Source organism: Polyergus mexicanus, unplaced genomic scaffold, assembly GCF_030449975.1.
Source record: "Polyergus mexicanus isolate NDT 795.1 unplaced genomic scaffold, iyPolMexi1.0 SCAF_13, whole genome shotgun sequence".
Lineage (NCBI taxonomy): Eukaryota > Metazoa > Arthropoda > Insecta > Hymenoptera > Formicidae > Polyergus > Polyergus mexicanus.
Genome location: NW_027223333.1, coordinates 3840789 through 3861248, shown reverse-complemented (window position 1 = coordinate 3861248; position 20460 = coordinate 3840789). Strand labels below are relative to the sequence as shown.

General features: G+C 41.0%; 1 protein-coding gene and 1 pseudogene across 1 annotated transcript; one reads left to right on the top strand and one right to left on the bottom strand.

Annotated features, from left to right (window-relative positions):
* Positions 1–335: 335 nt before the first annotated feature.
* Positions 336–946, bottom strand: LOC138938957 (zinc finger protein 853-like). Its single transcript, XM_070306375.1, has 3 exons — positions 940–946; positions 617–801; positions 336–497 (listed from the first exon to the last, which is right to left on the bottom strand). Exons 1-3 carry the CDS (start codon positions 944–946, stop codon positions 336–338), a joined length of 354 nt encoding a protein of 117 aa, XP_070162476.1.
* An 11905-nt stretch (positions 947–12851) lies between these two features.
* LOC138938956 (uncharacterized) lies at positions 12852–15883 on the top strand (annotated as a pseudogene).
* Positions 15884–20460: the final 4577 nt, after the last annotated feature.

The window sequence follows — 20460 nt, the reverse complement described above, 5'->3', positions numbered from 1 at the left end:
AATAAATCGATTTTTAATAACAAAAAATCTAATTGTCTAAGATACATATTTGATTAAATATTATATATTGATTAATATTATGTATTTGGGATGGCTTTACATAATGAATAGTGCTTTTCCACACCATCCATGGGGTATCACCAATGGCGCGTTCGGTTTTTTTAAGTGGACCTTTGCCTGGAGCCCTATTATACCACTGTATGTTATATATTATATTGTACCAAGGACAAAAAAGATAAATGATAAAAATGTGGGGTAAAAATAATTAATCCCAAAATTATTTATATTTATTTTTTATTATTTTTAAGATTTTTAATATTTGATATAAAAATTTTTTACAATGGTGAGGCCACTTCTGCCTCTGCCTCTTCCGCGGCTGCGGCTGCTTCCAGGGCCGTCTCTACTGGCCTGGCCGCCACGTACGCCCCATCCTCTGCCCCCTCGCTGGTTGTACCAGCGAGCTCGCGATTTACCGCGACCTCTTTTTTTTTCTTTGTCTGAAAAATAAACATATACATTTATAAATAATAATTAAATTACAATAATCATGCATATAAATTGATAAGTTAATAAGAAATAATTTACTATTTTTATTATTTTTCGGCGGCTGTTGCACTTCTTGCGGCTGTTGCTGTTGCATTTGCTGCTGCTGCTGCTGCAGCAAATATTGCAGTTGTTGCTGCAGTTGTTGCTGCATTTCTCCTTGCATTCTTTGTTGATGCAACAATTGTTGCATCAACTGCTGCATGTTGCCACATTCATTTTGCAGCACCAATTGCGGCATTTCTTCATTAATTTCTTCTGCAAAATATAAAATATGTAAATAAAACTTTGATAAATAAATTATTATGTATAATTACAAAGAAGAAAAACTGAAACTGAAACTTTCTTAAACTTTTCTAACATATACAAATAATAATGATTTAATTTACTACTTACGAGACATGATATGTTCTATGACAGCACGTTTCTTAGTGAACTGAAGTATTCGGTATTTTTTCATTTGTTTCGTACGCCGTGCATTTGTTTCATATGCGATCTGTTGTTTCACGGCGCTTCTGTGAAATAATTTCGTTGCTTTGTACTTGCGAGTCAACGTATTTTTTGATACGTGTCTGGTAAAGTCTTGATATCTAAGAAGCTGAATCAATTCTGATTGTGAGTCCCTATTGTTTATTGTTTATCTTTTACTTGATTCATTCTTCTTTAATTCTTTGTTTCTGCCTATCTTTTGCTGTATATAAAAATGTGTGATGAATTAAGAAAAAAATCTATGCGAAGCTTTTCAGAAACTTGGCTTAGTGATGATAGAATTAAATCTTGGATACGTAAAGTATCTTCTGATGATAGTTTTTATCATTGTATTATATGTAATAAAAATATTTCGTGCAACACACATGTTTTAAGACATGCGGATTCTGCGTGCCACAAAAATAATATGAAAGAAAGTACATCATTATTATTAAATGCTGACAATAAGAATTTAAATAAAAAATTAACAAAAAACATAAATTTAAACAACAATGGCTAGAGATCGAATTATTTAAGCCATGGTTACGCGAAGTATCACATGACAAAAATTCGTTTTTTTGCTCATTTTGTTATAAATCTATGATTGGTGGTTTATCACAAATTTATCGTCATGCAGAATCAATAACACACATAAAAATATGTCAAAATAATAAAACAGAAACAAAGAATATGGATGAAAGTATCAACATGACGGACGAATCACTTTTGTCATTTGAAGAGCGAAAGAAATCAGCAGAAATTCGATATGCCGCGTTAATTGCTGATAAGAATGTTTCGCATCAAACGGCAAAAGAAATTCTTAGTTTTTTCCAAGAAGTAGGAAAAGATCGTAACGTATTGAAAAGTATGACCATGGGTCGAACAAAATGTAAAAGTATAATTTCCAATGTATTGTGTCCGGTTGAGACGGCCCGTGGATTAGTAACATTCAAAATACGAAATTTACAATTTTTATTGACGAAACGTCTGATATTAGTAATGAAAAATGGATGACGTTTCTTGTTCGATATGTTGATTCTGAAACATTAGATATTCGCACGCAATTAGTTAAATTAATTAATATTGATGCGAGAAATAGCAGCGCGGAAAAATTATTTAATGCATTTAAATATGAAATGTGAAAATTAAACATTCCATTTTTAAATATTGTTGCCCTATCATGCGACAATGCATCTGTCATGATAGGAAAACATCTATCGTTCAAAAAAAGTTACAAGAAGTTTGTAAAAATTTATTAACATTTTCATGTCCATGCCATTCCGCTGCATTGGCTGCACATGCTGCATGTGCAAAAATACCGGAATATTGTGAAGAATTTTTAAAAAAGATGGCGAATTATATTAACAGTAGTCCCAAGCGTGCTGCTATTTATCAAGAATTTAGCGAATGTTTTCAGGAAACAAATCATAAAATTTTAAAGTTGTCTGATACACGGTGGCTTTCTCGCCATTCATGTGTTGAAAGACATCTTGAGTTGTGGGATACTACCAAGCTTTTTTTGACCGAAATGGTCGTAAGTGAAAAATCAAAGTCAGGAGAAAATTTATTATCTATAATGCAAAATCCTGATGTAAAAGCATATTTGCTATTTTTAAAACATATTTTGAATTTTTTTAATTCTTTCAATGCATTTTTCCAAGCTCTGCAAACAAGAATTCATTTATTGCAGCCAAAATCAGTAGAGCTTTTAATAACAGTTTGTAAACACTTTTTGAAACCAGAGCTTCTAAAATATGTATGTAATGATGATTTTAAATTTTCTGAAAAAGAAAACCAAAAATCTTTAAATAATATAAATGTAGGATTTGAATGTGAAGAATATCTCGAGAGTTTAATGAAAGAAGGACACGCAGACATAATTGGAAATGTTCAAGATAATTGTTTGCAATTTTACGTGACTGCTGCCGAAGAGATTAGTAAAAGATTGCCCATTAAAGATAAATTTTTATATAAATTAAAGGTTTTTCAATTAAACGCAGCATTATGTAACATCGATAGAGAAACATCATTTAATGATGTTTCTTTTATCGCTCAAACCCTCGGTGGTTTTGACGAAAATGCATTAAAAAAAGAGTGGCATGCCTTACATCTCGATTTTACAATAGCAGAAAAAGAACATTTTTCTAAATTAAACTTTGATGAGATGTGGAAAGAAATTTTAAAACGTAAATATCCCAACCTGAAGACTCTTTTGAATGCTGTAAAATCACTTCCAAATTCAAATGCTGACCCAGAAAGAATGTTTTCTTTTCTATCTGATATAAAAACAAAAAAACGAAATAAACTTTCGCCCGCGTGTGTAAATGCTATTTGTGTATTAAAATCAGCACTAAAAACGAGAAAATAAACTGTTCTAGACATGGAGATTAATGAAAAGCATTTATCTCTCATGTCATCGGAAAAATTATATTTTACTTGCCCTAAGAAAATGAACAGTCTTACATTATATGCTGCTGACATTGATGACATTGCTGGTCCATCATCGGTTAATGATATGTAATAATAATGTTGAAAATAAAATAAAAAGTATCTTATCTTTAAAAGACATCACACTTGTAAATGAAAGATACAATAAAATATGTAACAAAGTGGTATAATAGGGTTCCAGGCGAAGGTCCACTTTAAAAAACCGAATGCGCCATTGGTGATGGGTGGTGTGGAAAAGCACCATTCATTATGTAAAGCCATCCCAAATACATAATATTAATCAATATATAATATTTATCAAATATGTATCTTAGACAATTAGATTTTTTGTTATTAAAAATCGATTCATTTCATTTAAATATGCGAACGATTTATTAATTTCTTCGTTAGATGATGTATTTTCTTGTATTCTTGCAAATGAATATAAAGTCTGCAAGGTTTGGCTAGTAATGTAAGATTTAAAGCGTAGTAGTGTTCAATCAGTTTAATTTCTGATTATATCTGATATAAGCCCAATACAAGATTCAGAATATTAAACTGATTGAATTGAGCACGGTAAATATTTGTAAACTGTTTGTTTGAAGCACAAAAAGTAGGAGTTTAATTCCCATATAAATGATATATCTCGAATTGTATAAATGAAATTTGTAACTATTTTCAAAATTTATTATTTATTTTATTAAGTTAAACCGCAATGCTCTCTAAATATATTTACAATTGCAAATATTATTTCTCCAATTTAAAAATATATTTACAGCCTTTTAATACTATATATTATACCAGAGTCATAAGAAAATACATTATTACATTACAACAATACTGCTTTAATTAATATATATTTTTTTATTTAAATATATAAAAGTGCTCGCATAATATATATATGTTTATTCTTCCAGTATATTATCAACAAAAATTATTTGATTTGTTCTAAGAATATTCATTTTTTATCTTTGTATAATTTCTTTTCATTTAAGTAATATTTTTTAATAATATAGATATTGTTTTTGATAAGAAAAATATATTTCATATTTACTAAATAAATATATTTTACTTAAGAAACTTAAAGATTTAAATATAAACAAAAACGTTATTAAAATTCACCGAATAAATAGTTTTCTCGAGTAAAATAAAATTTTTTACTATCAAATTATTTTTTTTCGCGGTATGTAGTATATGAAATTTTTAATATAATGTTCAATCTTCGAGTATTTTACTCGAATACTTTTATATGCAGTATACTTAAATAAAAAAAAATTAAGTAAGGCAATATTGTTTTAATATAATAATGTATTTTCTCTTATAAGTCTAATATAAATATATAATATCGAAAGCGTGAAAAATCATTTAATATATAATGTAAGAAGGAAAGTTGGAAAAAACATTTATTATATGACATAAAAAGGCTGTAAAAAAAAAACATTTAACGCTCATGTACATAAAGAATCGAAAAGCGAGTCACATCGCTCGTCGCCGTCGGCCGTACGCCCGTCGCTATAGTTGCCGGCTCGATAGAAAGAAGAGAGACAGAAAACAGTATATCTGTCCTCTTCTGCTATCCGAAGCTAGCCGAAGCACCGAGCTCATACGTACGCGGTTTGCGCTTGCGTGTGTTATCCCTTCCACCTCGGTTGCATGTTGTTCGCGTCTCAATTCTGGCATCACTGGTAATCACCAGTATGGGACGGTGAGTTGCTCCGCTCCTGCCTGCCTTGTGTACGTGGCCCGTAATTCGTTAACTATTTTGGCTTATAATTTAAAAACTAAGCCTCGGAAAAAATTTTGGCAAAGAAAAAATCGTCTTAGAATAGTGTCAAGTATATGACATTGTAAGGACAGAAGGTTGTTTTGAATCACCCTGTATAGATTATATATCGATTATATATTGATGGTTATAAAATAATGAAAAATAAAAGTTGGCACCATTTAGTCTCAACCGTTTCCACCGACTAAATTTCGTGTCAATTCACTTATTACGTCCAGTGGACTCCACGATTCTTTTCTTTCATGTAACATTAAACCTACACTGTGGAACTCTTTGCATTTGGTACAAACAATAAACTAAAAGAATATCTAGCAGGCGAGACTAATACTTCAGAATCTAAACCATGCGCGATAAATATTCGAACACAACGGTCCGCTAGAAGACCAGGAATTTTAAACAATTAAAACCTACTCGAACCATGAGAAGGCGCGAAATCTAAACCATGCGCATGCAAGAGACAAACAAACGGACCAGATAATTTCTTTTTCTTGAGAGCCGCTAGTGAAAACGCGGTATAAGAAGAGTCTCGAACAAAGGTCCTTCTAAGAACGGAACCTATGTTTTATCAACGTAGTTATGATCCGCGACCGAAACGTGCGACAATTGACACCACGAGCTCGGCTGTAAGACACCCTTGCGCGTTATCTGCTTGAGATAAAACTCAAGTAAATAATCAACTTGGCCGATCATGGCGGGCTCTCCAGTGGGCGAGACTTAAATTTTTAAAACAAAAAGCCTACACCAATAAGCGCAATTTCCCGAACCTTCTTTTGGAAGGGTGGCACTCTCAACTCATGAGAGGGGCACCATTCAAAAGATTGATTGGGTAAAAAAGGGAATATTGCTTGCCTAATAGAGAGGGTACGCGAAGAGACGTCAGGATTCGAGGTACGCGAAATTCTCCCTCAGGAGAGTCAGTCCATCTTCGCATCTCGATTCAAAAGATCCTCTCTGCGATCGTGCGAGCGCAAGGAGTTTCACGGTAGACGAGCTAACAGTTTTATAATCTTGCGTACAAGTGACGAGTGCCCTTGAGTGCATCAACCAACACCACCGGAACCGGGCGGATCTCCGAACCAATTTTCCAGTCGGCTCTTTCACAGGAGGCGGAGGGTCACTCGGTTATCGACACACATCTTTTCCTTGCACACAACAAGTAGTGAGTCTACCAAAGATTTCTTTTCCCTTTGTTTGTGTTTTGTCTTTTTCTTACCCTTCTTCCCTTCCTCTCAAAGGAAACAGTTGTTGTTAAGTTAGAACCTTTAATTAAAATCCATGCATACATATTTATTAATTTAATTTAAATTTTTGATTAAATAAAATTCTGGTTATTAAATATTTGTCTCTCCCCCTTTGAACTTTCTTTCTCCTTCGCAAGTCCATAGGTTTGATTAGCCGAGATCTTGAATACTGTCAAGATTGGCATTCATACTTATTGTTAGACTCGAGCAATCCTTTCTTATCAAAAAAACGGTGAGAATGTAATCACTTATGCAAATCGAGTTAAAATGCTTGGAAAACAAATTTTGGAGGGTCATAAGAGACCCGGAAACACCTTGCCCGATCTACAAATTAAAGCGTCATTAGAAAAAGATATGTGCAAATGTTTTATAAGAGGATTAAAACCCGAAATAGAACAAAGAAATGCGAGAAATTTGGATGTACAGAATACGGTCACCGATGCCTTAAGAATAGAAAGAGAGCTTCGGACAATGACAGATTTACGAGGGGAAGAGAGAGACGACTCAGGCAAAAATACGACGCAAACCATTAATCGGGGACGGGAAACTTGTCAAATCTGCTTTAAGGACGGGCATATAGCAAACAATTGCCGAAAACTCGCACAGTCTCACCTACAAAATTTTAATAAAACGGGATTGGGAACCGAAATTTTAATATGTCAAATTTGCAAAAAACGCGGACATGGTGCTGACAGATGCCGTTTACGCGATCCTCAATCGCGACAACCAGTAAATGTGGTTCAAGAAAGAACTATTATTTGCCAATTATGTTCCAAAACGGGACATAATGCAAAAACATGTCGGCAAAACAATAATAACCAAATTAATAAAACATCCTTAACCTGTCAGTGGTGTGACAAACCTGGCCACTTAGTCAATAACTGCTCTAAAAAACAAAACGAAGAACGTAATTTGGAAAATAAGCAAAGAGTTATTTGTCAGAATTGCGACAGAATCGGACACGTCGCCAAAGATTGTCGCTCAAGAACAAATTCAAATTCAGTATCTAAACAGAACCTATTCTGTCGATACTATAAGGAAGAGGGCCATCTTCTTGAAAATTGTCAGTTAAGACTCGCGAGCAATAATCGCCGAAAAGAGAAAGACCAGGGAAACTACAACGGGCCCTCGACGTCGGGTGTGCAACAGGGGCCCGAGCGGACTCCACACCCGTCCGCTCCACGGGAGGTCAAATAGACCGATAGAGACCAGATGTACGGCCCGTGACAGTAAGCCTCACTAAACAGGATCGCGTGCCGACCGTATAGGTCAATCTTGACAAAATAACCCACATAACTCTCATGCTAGACACAGGATCAAGACCAAATATAATTAAAGAAAATTTTGTACCTAAAAATAGTATAGTAAATTTCGCAAACATTTTAAAATTAAACGGTATAAATAATTATCCTGTTTATACCCTGGGAAAAATTACTTTGATTCTTTTCGAAACGCCTGTATCCTTTCACATCGTATCTAGCGATTTTCCAATTCCACAATCCGGAATATTAGGAAATGATTTCTTTAAACAAACTTCTTCAAAAATCGACTATGCAGAAGGACATCTGGATATCTCTGGGATTAACGTATCTTTTTTCTCTCCGGAAACCATAATAGTTTCACCAAGATCTGAGTCATTATTCTATGTAAGGGTAGGAAATCCTGACATAAAGATAGGATATTTACTCAAATTGAAAATAGAGCATGGAATTTATTTGGGAGATACTATAATAGAAAACGTTTCCGGGAAAGCTTATTTGAATGTTATAAACACACTAGATGAAGAAGTGGAAATCAGAGTACCAACATTGCACTTGAAACCACTAAGTGAACTATTAGATAATCACGAATTGAACAACGAGACACGCAATAATCGCGAGAATTTTCCAAATTCACCAGGAAAACTCGTGAACATGGAAGAAACCAGCATTAAAATAAAAAGAGACAATCATGAAGGCAATGATGACATTTTTGAAGAAATCCAAAATGAAAATGAAAATGACCAAGAACCTATTGTTATTGAAAAAATCAATTACGAAAACGAAGACGAAATATTAAACCAAAAGGGAAATAAAAATGAGAATAAAAATACGAATAAAGACAAAATAAAAAATAAAAATGAGAGGAAAATTAAAATAAGTTCGAATAAAATTTCAAATAATTCTAAAACCCATGGAGAGAGAAATTACCAAACCTCTCCGAAAAAAATTTATTCTAGAATTTCTGAGGGAAGTTTCCAAACCTCGACAGGAAATTCTAGCTCCGTTAATTGTGAGGATGGAAATTACCAAACCTCTTCTGAAAAACTTAATAACCCGACCATTGGAGGGGAAAGTTACCAAACCTCTCAAAAAAAAATTAATTCTAGAATTTCGGAGGAAAGTTTCCAAACCTTGACAGAAAATTCTAGCTCCGTCGATTGCGAGAAGGGAAATTACCAAACCTCATTACGCAACTCGACACAATCTAATCCCGAAGAAAAGGAAAATTTTTACACCTTAATGGATATTAAGTTTCCAAGAATTGGATTAATATCGGAAAATAATGAAAAATCCTCTCATGTCATAATAAAAGACCTTCTTGAAAGGGCACAAAAATATAAATTAAATATTAAAGACTTAGGTATTGAAAATAGTCGAAATATCAAATGTAAAATTAAACCGTCTTCGAAAATTTCAACAGCGTTATTGCATAAATCTCAAGAAATTATGGATAAATTTATGCGAAAACGTAAATCGAAAAATAAAAGGAAGCAACAAAATAATATTGCAATTTCTGATCTGCATAATTGTTTAACAATATCCGAAGAAACAAAAGAAGATAAATTTATACAAATTATAGATTTATTGCGATTAGAACACTTGAATAAAAAAGAACAAGAAAACGTGATAAAGTTAATAACAAGCAGTCAAGACCGATTTCATACTCCTGGAGAAAAATTAACCGCGACTCATGTAATACGACATCAAATACCAACTACAGATGATCACCCAATCAATATTCGCCAATACAGATTTCCGCAAATACATAAGGAAGAAATAAATAAGTAGGTAGAGGAATTCCTAGAAGGAGATATAGTAAAACATTCGCAGTCACCGTACAATACGCCTATATGGATAGTGCCAAAGAAAGAAGATTCAAAAGGAAATAAGCGTTGGAGAATGGTTCTCGATTTCCGTGCCTTAAACGATAAAACTATCGGAGATGCTTATCCTTTGCCAAATATTATCGACATATTAGATCAGTTAGAAGGAGCGCAATATTTCTCAGTATGTGATCTTGCGTCCGGATTTCATCAAATAAAAATGGATCCTGCCGATAGTCATAAAACAGCCTTTACCACTCCATTCGAGAATTACGAATTCGACCGAATGCCCTTCGGATTAAAAAATGCACCTGCAACCTTTCAATGCTTAATGGACTTAGTATTAACAGGATTACAAGGCGAGGAGTTATTTGTTTACATGGACGACATTGTTATTTACGTTACTTCTTTAGAAAAACATGAACGAAAATATAACGCATTAATAGAGCGACTTCGTAAAGCTAATTTAAAATTACAACCTCATAAATGTGAATTTTTAAAACCAAAGTAACATATCTAGGGCATGTAATCGGCAGAGACGGAGTAAAACCAGATCCGAAGAAATTAGAAGCAGTACAACATTTTCCGAGACCAAAAACACCGAAGAATATTAAACAGTTTTTAGGCCTTGCCGGATATTATCGACGATTCATATCAAATTTCTCTAAATTAGCAAAACCACTAACGAATTTATTAAAGAACGATACTCGTTTTGAGTAGACATCTGAACAAGAAGAATCATTCGAAATTTTAAAGCAGAAATTATGTGAAGAACCAGTATTGCAATATCCTGATTTTTCTAAATCATTCATTTTAACCACCGATGCTTCCGGAATAACCGTAGGAGGAATACTTTTCCAAGGGGAAATAAACAAAGACCGACCGATAGCTTACGCCTCTAGAACCCTCACAGACAATGAATTGAAATACGACACGTACGAAAAGAAGCATTGGCCATAATTTATTGCGTTAAACATTTTCGACCGTATTTATACGGAACACTTGTCACAGATCACAAACCATTAATGTGGTTCAAAAACGCGCAAGACGCTAATATGCGAATACTCCCTTGGAGGTTAAAATTATCAGAGTACGATTATGATGTAGTATACAAAGCTGGCAAAACTAATGTGAATGCAGACGCTCTATCGAGAAACCCTATAAATCTGGAAGAAACTTATTGTAAAATAATAAAGGATCGAAAATTGCTAAATCCAGAAGATCCTGAAGATGCAAAACTAATTGCCGAATTATTAGAAAAATCTGATAGCAAAGGAAAAGAAAAAGAAGACGACGACTTCCATTTATATCTTTCGGATAACGAAGAAACCGAAGAAATAACACCGGAAGGTCATTTATTTGATAATACTACGGATACCTTTCCGTTCACACCTGCAAAATTAAACGAACCAGATTATACACCGATTACCGAAAAGGCTCTAATTCATAATTACCCTGCACTAAATAAAATTTTAACAAGAAGTCAAACAATAAAACAAAATACTGAACAAATATCAAATGAATTGGATAGTAATGAAGAAGAAATTGAAGAAATAGAAGAAAGAAATGATCCGCCAGACAAAGATTTTGATAGTGAAAAGGAAGATGAAGAAGGAGACGAGGAAAACATTATTAATCGGAATTTAAAAGCAAGGAAAACAAAACACGATTACCAAAAATAGATTAATTAAAAACAACATTATTGACTCTCGAGAATTATTATTTCTACGAAAAGATAACGTGACATATTTTGTTGATACACAAGGAAAACCGTTAGACTCCGGCTCGCAGAGACTACTCGAACGAAACGAATTCCTGAGCCTAGGATCTCTTGTCTTAGGCGAAGCTAAAGCCATAAAATATAAAAATCATTACCACACGGCCCATTAGTGAAACTCAACGGGAGGGCCCTACGGTAACCCGCAGCCACATCATCAAAACTTTAAAGGATTTACAACGCATAACAGAAAACTTGAAATTAGAAACAATCAGTATAGCAAAAACCGAATTTATTAACAATGTTCCCTGGAGTAATATTAAATCACAACTACAACTAATATTCATGGACACCTCAACCAAAATAATTGTTTGCCATGAACAAATTAAGTATCCGCCGAAAGATTTACGATCCATTATAATCGGCGAAACGCACTGTTTACCAACCGGGGGACATCGTTGGGTTTCAAAAACATATAACAGAATAAAACATAATTATTATTGGGAAAATTTAAAATCCGACGTTCAAAGATATATACAACAATGTTTGCAGTGTCAATTGAAAAAACTCGTTCGTGTTAAGACCAAACAGCCTATGATAATTACAGACACACCTGGATCATCTTTTGACAAAGTAGCCCTGGACATTGTAGGCCCATTGCCTAAAACAGAGAGAGGAAACGAATACATCTTAACACTACAAGATCAGTTAACTAAATTTTGTATGGGAATACCGTTGCAAAATCAAACCTCTGAAACAATCGCAGAAGCTTTCGTGGATCGTTTTATTTGTGTGTTTGGATCACCAAAGGCAATATTAACGGACCAGGGAAGAAACTTCATTAGCGAATTAACGAGAAAGCTTGCTAAAATATTTAAAATTCGTAAGTTTCGCACTACAGCCTTCCATCCGCAATCGAATGGGTCTTTAGAAAGAGCACACCACGCATTAGGAGAATATTTAAAACAATATACGAACGAACAAAAACAGTAGGATCGATGGATCGGCCTCGCAATGTTTAATTATAATATCAATGTCCATGAAGCAACAAAACATATACTGTATGAATTAGTTGTCGGAAAAATAGCTAGAGTTCCTTCGAACGAGCTTCTAGCTCCAGAAGATAAAATAGCAAATTACGGTGAATATTTAATAAATCTCGTGACACAACTCCATACAATTCAAGGGAACGCTCGTAAAAACGTCAGAGAAGCAAAACGCAGGTCAAAAAGGTCAATCCTCAGAATTTCAAGTCTGGGGATCATGTGTTTTTACTAAAAGGGCCGAAACCGGGCAAATTCGAAGACCATTACACAGGGCCTCATGAAATATTGGAAATACTAAACAAAAACAATGTAAAAATTAGAATAAAGAAAAATAGTCGAGTCATACATCCCAATCGCTTGCGAACCTCTCATATCAAAACAATTAATGAACAACTGACAGCAAATAGAAATAAATAATTTCCAAAAAAAAACATACACATACACACACAAAAACAAAGTATATATATATATATATATCCATCCAAATAATATCTGGAACTAAAAATTTCAGATGGATCGAGAAACGGGAAGAATAGTCATAATGATCCTATTAGCGAGCTTACCACCGGCATATGGAATAATAGGATATGACTGTGGCTTGGCATCCGCTAATCTTACAACATTATCGTTATTAGCCATAGAAGGGTGTGATATTCCCCAACAGCATGTAAATTCCAGTAGGATTTATATACGGGAGTGGTGCACTTGGACACAGTATAATTGGACACGGTGCAAATGGACACGTTACAAATGGACACGAGATTTTGCACACGGTTCAATTGGACACAGTGCATTTGGACACAGTAATTTTGGATACAGTAGCTTTTGGACACATAAGAAAATACGCATCGTTTACTTGGACACCGCTCAATTGGACACTGTTCATTTGGACACCGTTCGTTTGGACACAGAAAGATGCGCGCCGTTCATTTGGACACCGTTCGTTTGGACACCGTTATTTGCCCACCGTTCGTTTGGACACCGTTCATTTGCCCACCGTTCGTTTGGACACCGTTTATTTGCCCACTGTTCGTTTGGACACCGTTCATTTGCCCACCGTTCGTTTGGACACCGTTCATTTGCCCACCGTTCGTTTGGACACCGTTCGTTTGGACACCAAAATTTGATTTAAATTATACGACGTAATCCACACCAAATTTTTGTTTTAAATAAGAAATAGGTTTGGGTTAGGTTATATCTTCCGGAAGTGGAGCCCCCCCGCAGGGGGGGCGGAACCCACTGTATCCATGCATGACATCCAAATATGCGGAAGGCTAAACAAAGTGCTAAAAGCAATGTAAAATTAATGACATCAGTATCAGAGATATATAAGTATGAATATATTTTATTTTGACAGATATTATAACCTTCAAATGTATCTCCTTTTCACGATTTCATATTTTACATAGATTTACCAGTATAAAGTGTTATAAGAATACTGATTATATTTTCCCAAAATGATTTTTATTTCTCTCCATCTGTTACATATTCAAACAAACAGTGCGCATGTTTCTGTGTACAAATGAACGGTGTCCAAACGAACGGTGGGCAAATGAACGGTGTCCAAACGAACGGTGGGCAAATGAACGGTGTCCAAACGAACAGTGGGCAAATGAACGGTGTCCAAACGAACGGTGGGCAAATGAACGGTGTCCAAACGAACGGTGGGCAAATAACGGTGTCCAAACGAACGGTGTCCAAATGAACGGTGCGCATCTTTCCGTGTCCAAAGGAACGGTGTCCAATTGAGCGGTGTCCAAGTAAACGATGCGTATTTTCTTATGTGTCCAAAAGCTACTGTATCCAAAATTACTGTGTCCAAATGCACTGTGTCCAATTGAACCGTGTGCACAATCTCGTGTCCATTTGTAACGTGTCCATTTGCACCGTGTCCAATTGTACTGTGTCCAAGTGAAGGCCACTCTTTATATACAGCTATTACAAATCAACGAATTTGAATCAGTAAAAGTAATACAATGCAAAGTCGAGATCGACTGTTTAATTAAAAAATGTGGGATGTTTTCTCACACCATGGATGTATTCAATGGAAAATATGCATATGTACAAGAAGTATGTCGAGAGGCATGTCAACGCATGCACACTTACGGCACTTTCCAATTATCTGATACTTATATAACTGGACTCAAACCTAATCAAATCACAACTCGACCCGTAATATTAGCTGGTCGTTTAGATAACGATGGAGTATGTTCCGGAAGCGTTTATTCCGATCCGTACAGAACATGGGCTGAAGTTATCGTATTACGCAGTGTCAAAATAACGTTGCAAGATTACGTAGTCGATGTGCGAATAAACACTAATAAGGTGCAATTTAGATCAAGTGTAGCCTGCGAACTCAGCGCCACTCATTGCTCTGATATAGAAGGAGGGGATACCTTCTGGGATCCCGTACCTGCGGATTCTTGTAAGTTTTCCAATTATGGGATATTGTATGAAGGATATGCCGACAAAATCATTGACAGTATGAACCAACAGGCTCAGGTAGTTTATTCACTGACTACACAGAATACCCTATTCGCTTTAACTAGCAAGGGAAAATATATAACTTGTGGGTATACGCTTACGCGTACGGAACATCTAAAATTAATTATTTTCGAGAGCACGCTCGGCATTACTATTTTTAAGAAATCAACTCGTGCTACAAACTTCGACATTTTTACGTATATAAACTCTAAATTTGTATATGTCGAAAAACATATTCGCACACAAATAAATCAATTATACCGGGATATTTTGCTACAAGAATGTAATCTTGAGCAACAATTGCTGCAAAACATACTGGCAATAGCTACTCAATCACCAGATATTTTTGCATACCATTTAATGAAAGGTCCCGGTTACATGGCATTGTTGGCGGGAGAAGTAATTCACATAGTCAAATGTTTACCGGTCGAAGTAAGACTAGCTCGAACGGACAATTGCTATGATCAATTACCAGAACTGCGCGGAAATCAAACATACTTTTTAACACCTCAGACGCACATTTTGTTGCGTCAAGGAATGCAAACTATATGTAACGCATTCGCTCCTGCCATGTACCTCTTAGGAGACTCTTGATATAAACTCACGCCCAGACCGGTTGACACTATGCCACCTACAATTATGAAACCTTTAACTAAACCTACTTGGAAATATACAAGCCCAGGAGCACTCGCCACAAGCGGAATATATACCGAAAATGATCTGGAAGACCTGAGAGATCACATAATGTTCCCAGCTGAACGACCTGCGGTGCTTAATAGTATAGCGAGAGGAGTAATGGGAAGATCCGCATCCATATAAGACGGCTCCATTTCTAATTTGTTAGACAAAAGCGTTGTGGAAAAAATTGCAATTTCTACATGGCAGAAATTTTGGGATACATTTTTAATTTTTGGAAATATTAGCGCTGGAATAATGGGAATTTACCTGGGTGTAAGAATTTTTAAGCTGATATTGGACACAATAGTACACGGCTACGCTCTACACACAGTGTATGGATGGTCTTTATATTTGCTAGGGGCCATATGGGATTCTCTCACTCAGCTGTTATTGCACTGCGCCTCCTGTTAAAGAACCCACAATCCCGAGCCCTAACCCTCAGAAAAATGAACCTGAACAGATCATTTATACTGAAGTTAAGAAGCAGCATGACTGCGTCTATCCTTCTCTCCCTACCAAGCAGAACCCAAGCTATACATTGCAACTCAAAGAATAATAATAATAATAAACAAAAAGAGGGGGGGAAATATATATACACAAAACCCCCCATTATTGTCCTTTCCCTCTCCGCTTCCTTTTCTCAACTAATGTCAAACATGGAACCGCTAATTAAACCAGGATTCCGCTCTTTTATAGAACATAATAACATGGAGATTAAGGCTATCAATACAAGCCACTTGATTCGCTCACGCTTGGAGGTAACGATCATACGGGTATTATCACCATTGCTGTTCTGGGTACAACTTAAAAATAGCGAGAAGGACTTGGAAGAACTGCAAGAAGAGCTTGATTTTTACATGCCGAGAAAAGCTAAATACTTGCATTATCGGCCTCAAGACATAAAGGAAAACAAAGACATCGTAATAAAGGAAGACAACCACTGGCGAAGAGAATGGATCGAGAAATTTAATAAAGCCACAAATATGGTAAAGATATGTTTAGGGGATTTTGGACGTACAACCTGGCGCCCAGTACACAACATATATTACCTAGACGATCGCTTCCGCAAATTGCCTTGACAGGCCATTACTTCCCTCTCAACGGCTGGCCACCTTGACGTGGTGAGAGGGCTCCCCTGAAGCTTCCCGCCTTGTGCGGGAAGTGGAAGGGATCTAAGAGCCAGTCAAAGGAGGAGCATACCTCTCTAAAAAAGCCGGCCAGGGCGGGCTCGTGAGGCGTGATGGAGCCAACCGTCCTAGGGGAAGGAAAACCCCGAAATCAAACCAATTCTTTGTTACAGATGAATATGCCGACAAAGAAGCGAACGAACACCAAGGGTTCGGATACCTTGGACCGGCAGAGGAGTGGTATCGTCCCAGCCACTCCTAGGTCGTCATCCGACGATGGGCTACCGGCCGTGTTGCCGACGGGCACGGCCGGGGAACGGACTACCGCCCAGGTGGACGTTAGGAGCGCGATGGAGGTGGAGGTGGAGGATATCCCGCAGGAAGGGATACCCCCATCTCCAGAAACAAAGGCCGCTAAACCACCGAGCGGCGAGAGGAGGAGGAAGAAGAAATCCCCGGTGGTCGTACTGGATCGGCTGCCGAGGTATTTGGATGATCCCGAGGTTGGTGGCTCGACGGTCGAAGAGTACCTCGAGTGCACGAAGGGGATACCCCTTGTGGAGGGTGACTGTGGACGGGAATTGGAGGAGTTTTTCACCAATTGCTACACCCGCAAAGGAAAGTGGATTCCCCCCGAAAAACACCAATTGGACACCGGGGGCGCGTCTGGGTGCTCTAGGGAGGGTGCTCCCTCGAGGACCGTGCGGAGGCAGGAGGCGGAGGCCCGGCGGACCACTAGGAGGACCACCGAGGTAGAAAGGCTCAGGGCGAGAACTCCATCGAGCTCGAGCCTGGACCTTGGTGCGGGGACGAGGAGCCGCAGTGTTTCCCCGGTGCGATCCGAGGACCTGGAGCTGGCGGCCCTGGCCAAGAGGAAGAGGGGACGCCCACCGACGACGGGGGAATATGTAGGTAGGGCGGAGGCGATCGAGCGCCTCGCGGCGGCGAAGGAGCGGGAGCTGAGGGTTCTCGAGGAGGAGCGATCCCTGCAGGCTGGGTTCGTTCCCCCGGAGACCCAAGGCACTCGCTCGCTGCCTTCGGAGCACGAGGTGGCCGAGCAGGCCTGGGACCTCACGGCGGCGGAGATCGAGAGGAGAGCGCGCGAGTCCCTTGGGGAGCTGGAGCGAATGGTGTCCGTCTCCAGCAACCTCAAGGGGACTTTTAAGCGCGGCATGCACCTCACGGCGGTCAGGGTGAAGGCGTACTGCGCGGAGCTCCTCAGCCGGACAGGGACCGGCGAGGACTCGCAGGTGGGCCTCCTCCGTTCGGCCAACGAGTGGCTGAGGAGGAGACTGACCACCTGCGAGAGCGAGATCGCGGCGTTGAGGGAGGAGGTCGCGATTCTGAGGGGGGGACAGGTACCACGCCCTGAGACGACCCCCCCAGACGGGAGGAGTCCCCCGTCGAAGGTCCTCAGGACCTCGCGGCCCTTGTGGGGCGACGACGGTGGGGGCGTCGGGGGGGGCCTGCCGGTGGGGGACCCGCAGGGGGCCTTCATTTCGGCGGGCTCCCCCCTCCGGGGGCCTCCACCCGAGGGGATAGGGAGGGCTCCGCGGAGTCAGTCCTGGGGGTTTCTGCGCGCGGTAGGGCTCGCGGGATCCTTGGGGACTCCCCGGGGCCCGCCATCCCCGTTTCCCCCCGATATGGGGGGGATGGGGGTGGATAGGGAAGAGGTGGGCACGAGGGGGCATTCGGGGCCCCTCTCGGTGGCCCAGGTAGAGGCCCTACTGGCCGAGGGCCTAAGAGGCGTCGAGGAGCGCCTCATGTCCGCGCTCGGACGGATCGGGGGCGGAGGAGGGATCGGCGGCGGGTCCGGGCGGGGCGGTGGGGTGGAGGCTGCGGCCCCCCCGCTAGGCCCCTCCCGACCCAGCGGCCGCAAAAGGCCAAGTCCCGGAGGGGGGGGTGGGGGAGGGGCTGTGGCCCCCCCGCCTACCCCGACCGGGCCCAGCAGCCCGAGAGGGGCAGAGCCCGGAGAGGAGGTGGGAGGATGGCTGCGGCCCCTCCCGCTATTCCCGACCGGGCCCAGCAGGCACCGCCTGCGGCGCCTCCTCCCGCGTATGCGGGAGAGACGTGGGTGCAGGTGGTGCGGAGGAGGGGGGGTGGGCGTGGGACCGATAGGGGTCCCGCCCCACCCCCGACTCCCCCCCCGGAGCCGGGTGGGCTCTCCGGTGGGAGGAGGAGAGGCGCTGCCCCTATGCGGTCAGCACAGGTCGGGAGGGCGAAGGGGCGGAGACCTCGGCCTCCGGGGCCGGCGGCGGTGCTGCTGTCGGCACCGGAGGGTGCGGGGCTCTCCGTCGGGGCGGCGATGGCCAGGGCCCGGGAGTGCATCGACCTCTCGGGACTGGGCATCGCCGACACTCGCGTGAGGAGCGCCGCGAATGGGGGGACCCTCATCGAGGTTCCCAGACCGGCGAGGGTCCGAGAGGAGGACCCTGAACCCCCCACGTCCGACGAGCTCGCGGACAGGCTCGCGGAAAGCCTCAGGGGGGTCTTGGAGGGGACAGGGGTCCGGGTTGCCCGGCTAAGTTCGCGGAGATGCGACTTAGAGGGCTGGACAGCTCGGTTACCCTGGAGGAAGTTAGGCGGGCCCTCACGGCCCTCGGGGGGCCGACGGGCTGGGGTCTTCGGATCGGAGAGATCCGGAGGCCCGCGTCCGGCCCGGGGACCGTGTGGGTTCGGGCACCCGTTGCCCTCGTAAGGAGGGTGGCGGCTGCCGGGAGGGTGCGCGTGGGGTGGGCATGGGCACAGGTGGAGGTGCTTCGCGCCCGCCCCCTGCGCTGCTACCACTGCCTGGCGATCGGCCACGTCAGGCAGCACTGCACGGAGGGTCGGGATCGGTCCGGGTTGTGCTACAGGTGTGGCACACCCGGACACCCCGCATCGAGGTGTCCGGCGAAGGCCCCCAGTTGTCCCGTTTGTGCGGACCTGGGGAGGCCGTCGGATCATTGCGTGGGGGCAAGGGGTTGTGCCCCTCCCCGCGCCGCGAGGGAAAGGAGGGGGGGGCCCAGTGCGTCGCAAGGGGCCCTGGGCCAGCCGCAGGAGACTGACCCATCCGCCGCGACGGAGGCGGCGGATCCCCATCCGACTACGGGGGATGGCACCATGGGGGGCGGAGGGACGGAGGATATGGAGGTGGAAGGTTTTCTTCCTCCTAGTCCTCCTCCCCCTCCAGCAGGGTGCCGTAGGGAGGATGTCCCCATATAAGAATGGGGACTCTGGGGAGGAAATATTTCCTCCCCAGGACGGTTGTCATCCGTGACTACTGGCAGGGGGCCTCTCTGAAGTAGTGCAGATGCCAGTTTCCGGAGAGGTCCCCGATAAAGCCAGGGATGGACAACCCGGAGGGGGTTTTAGTGGGTAGTCCCTCGACCGTCAGGTCGGGGGGAGTCCCACATAACCCCGCCTCGATTCCCCATCGGGGCGGGGTATGCGTAAAAGCATTTCCCCCTTCGTAACAAAAAAAAAAAGGCCATTACTTGCGGCCTAGCCCACACGGGATCAGTTGGGAACCTTAATATCTGGCCGGACAAAACAAAAGATCTTTGTCGAATCCTCGCTGAAAACCGCAAGGGATGGATTAACATTATCTATCCCCTTCGCAGAGGCGCCGCCCTCGTCAAACTAACGGTGTAAAGAGAAAATTCTGAAGGGACCTATAACCTACGAGAAATGCTATTACAATTGGGCGACGTTCAATTAACAACTAGAATATCAATGGATGTGTTTCCCACCGTGTGAAAAAAGGGGGAACTATATACATATACATCAATTTTAAGTCACTTATATCCTGTCTTTCTTATACACATATTAAAAATTCTTTTTTTTTAGGGTTACTAGTACTCTGCGTTGATACCACTGCTT

Bases quoted from the DNA above. Each gene is read 5' to 3' on its own strand.
- LOC138938957 (XM_070306375.1), bottom strand. The intron at 498-616 runs GTGCAACAGCCG...TTTATTTTTCAG, and splicing joins AACAGCAACAGCCGCAAGAA to ACAAAGAAAAAAAAAGAGGT.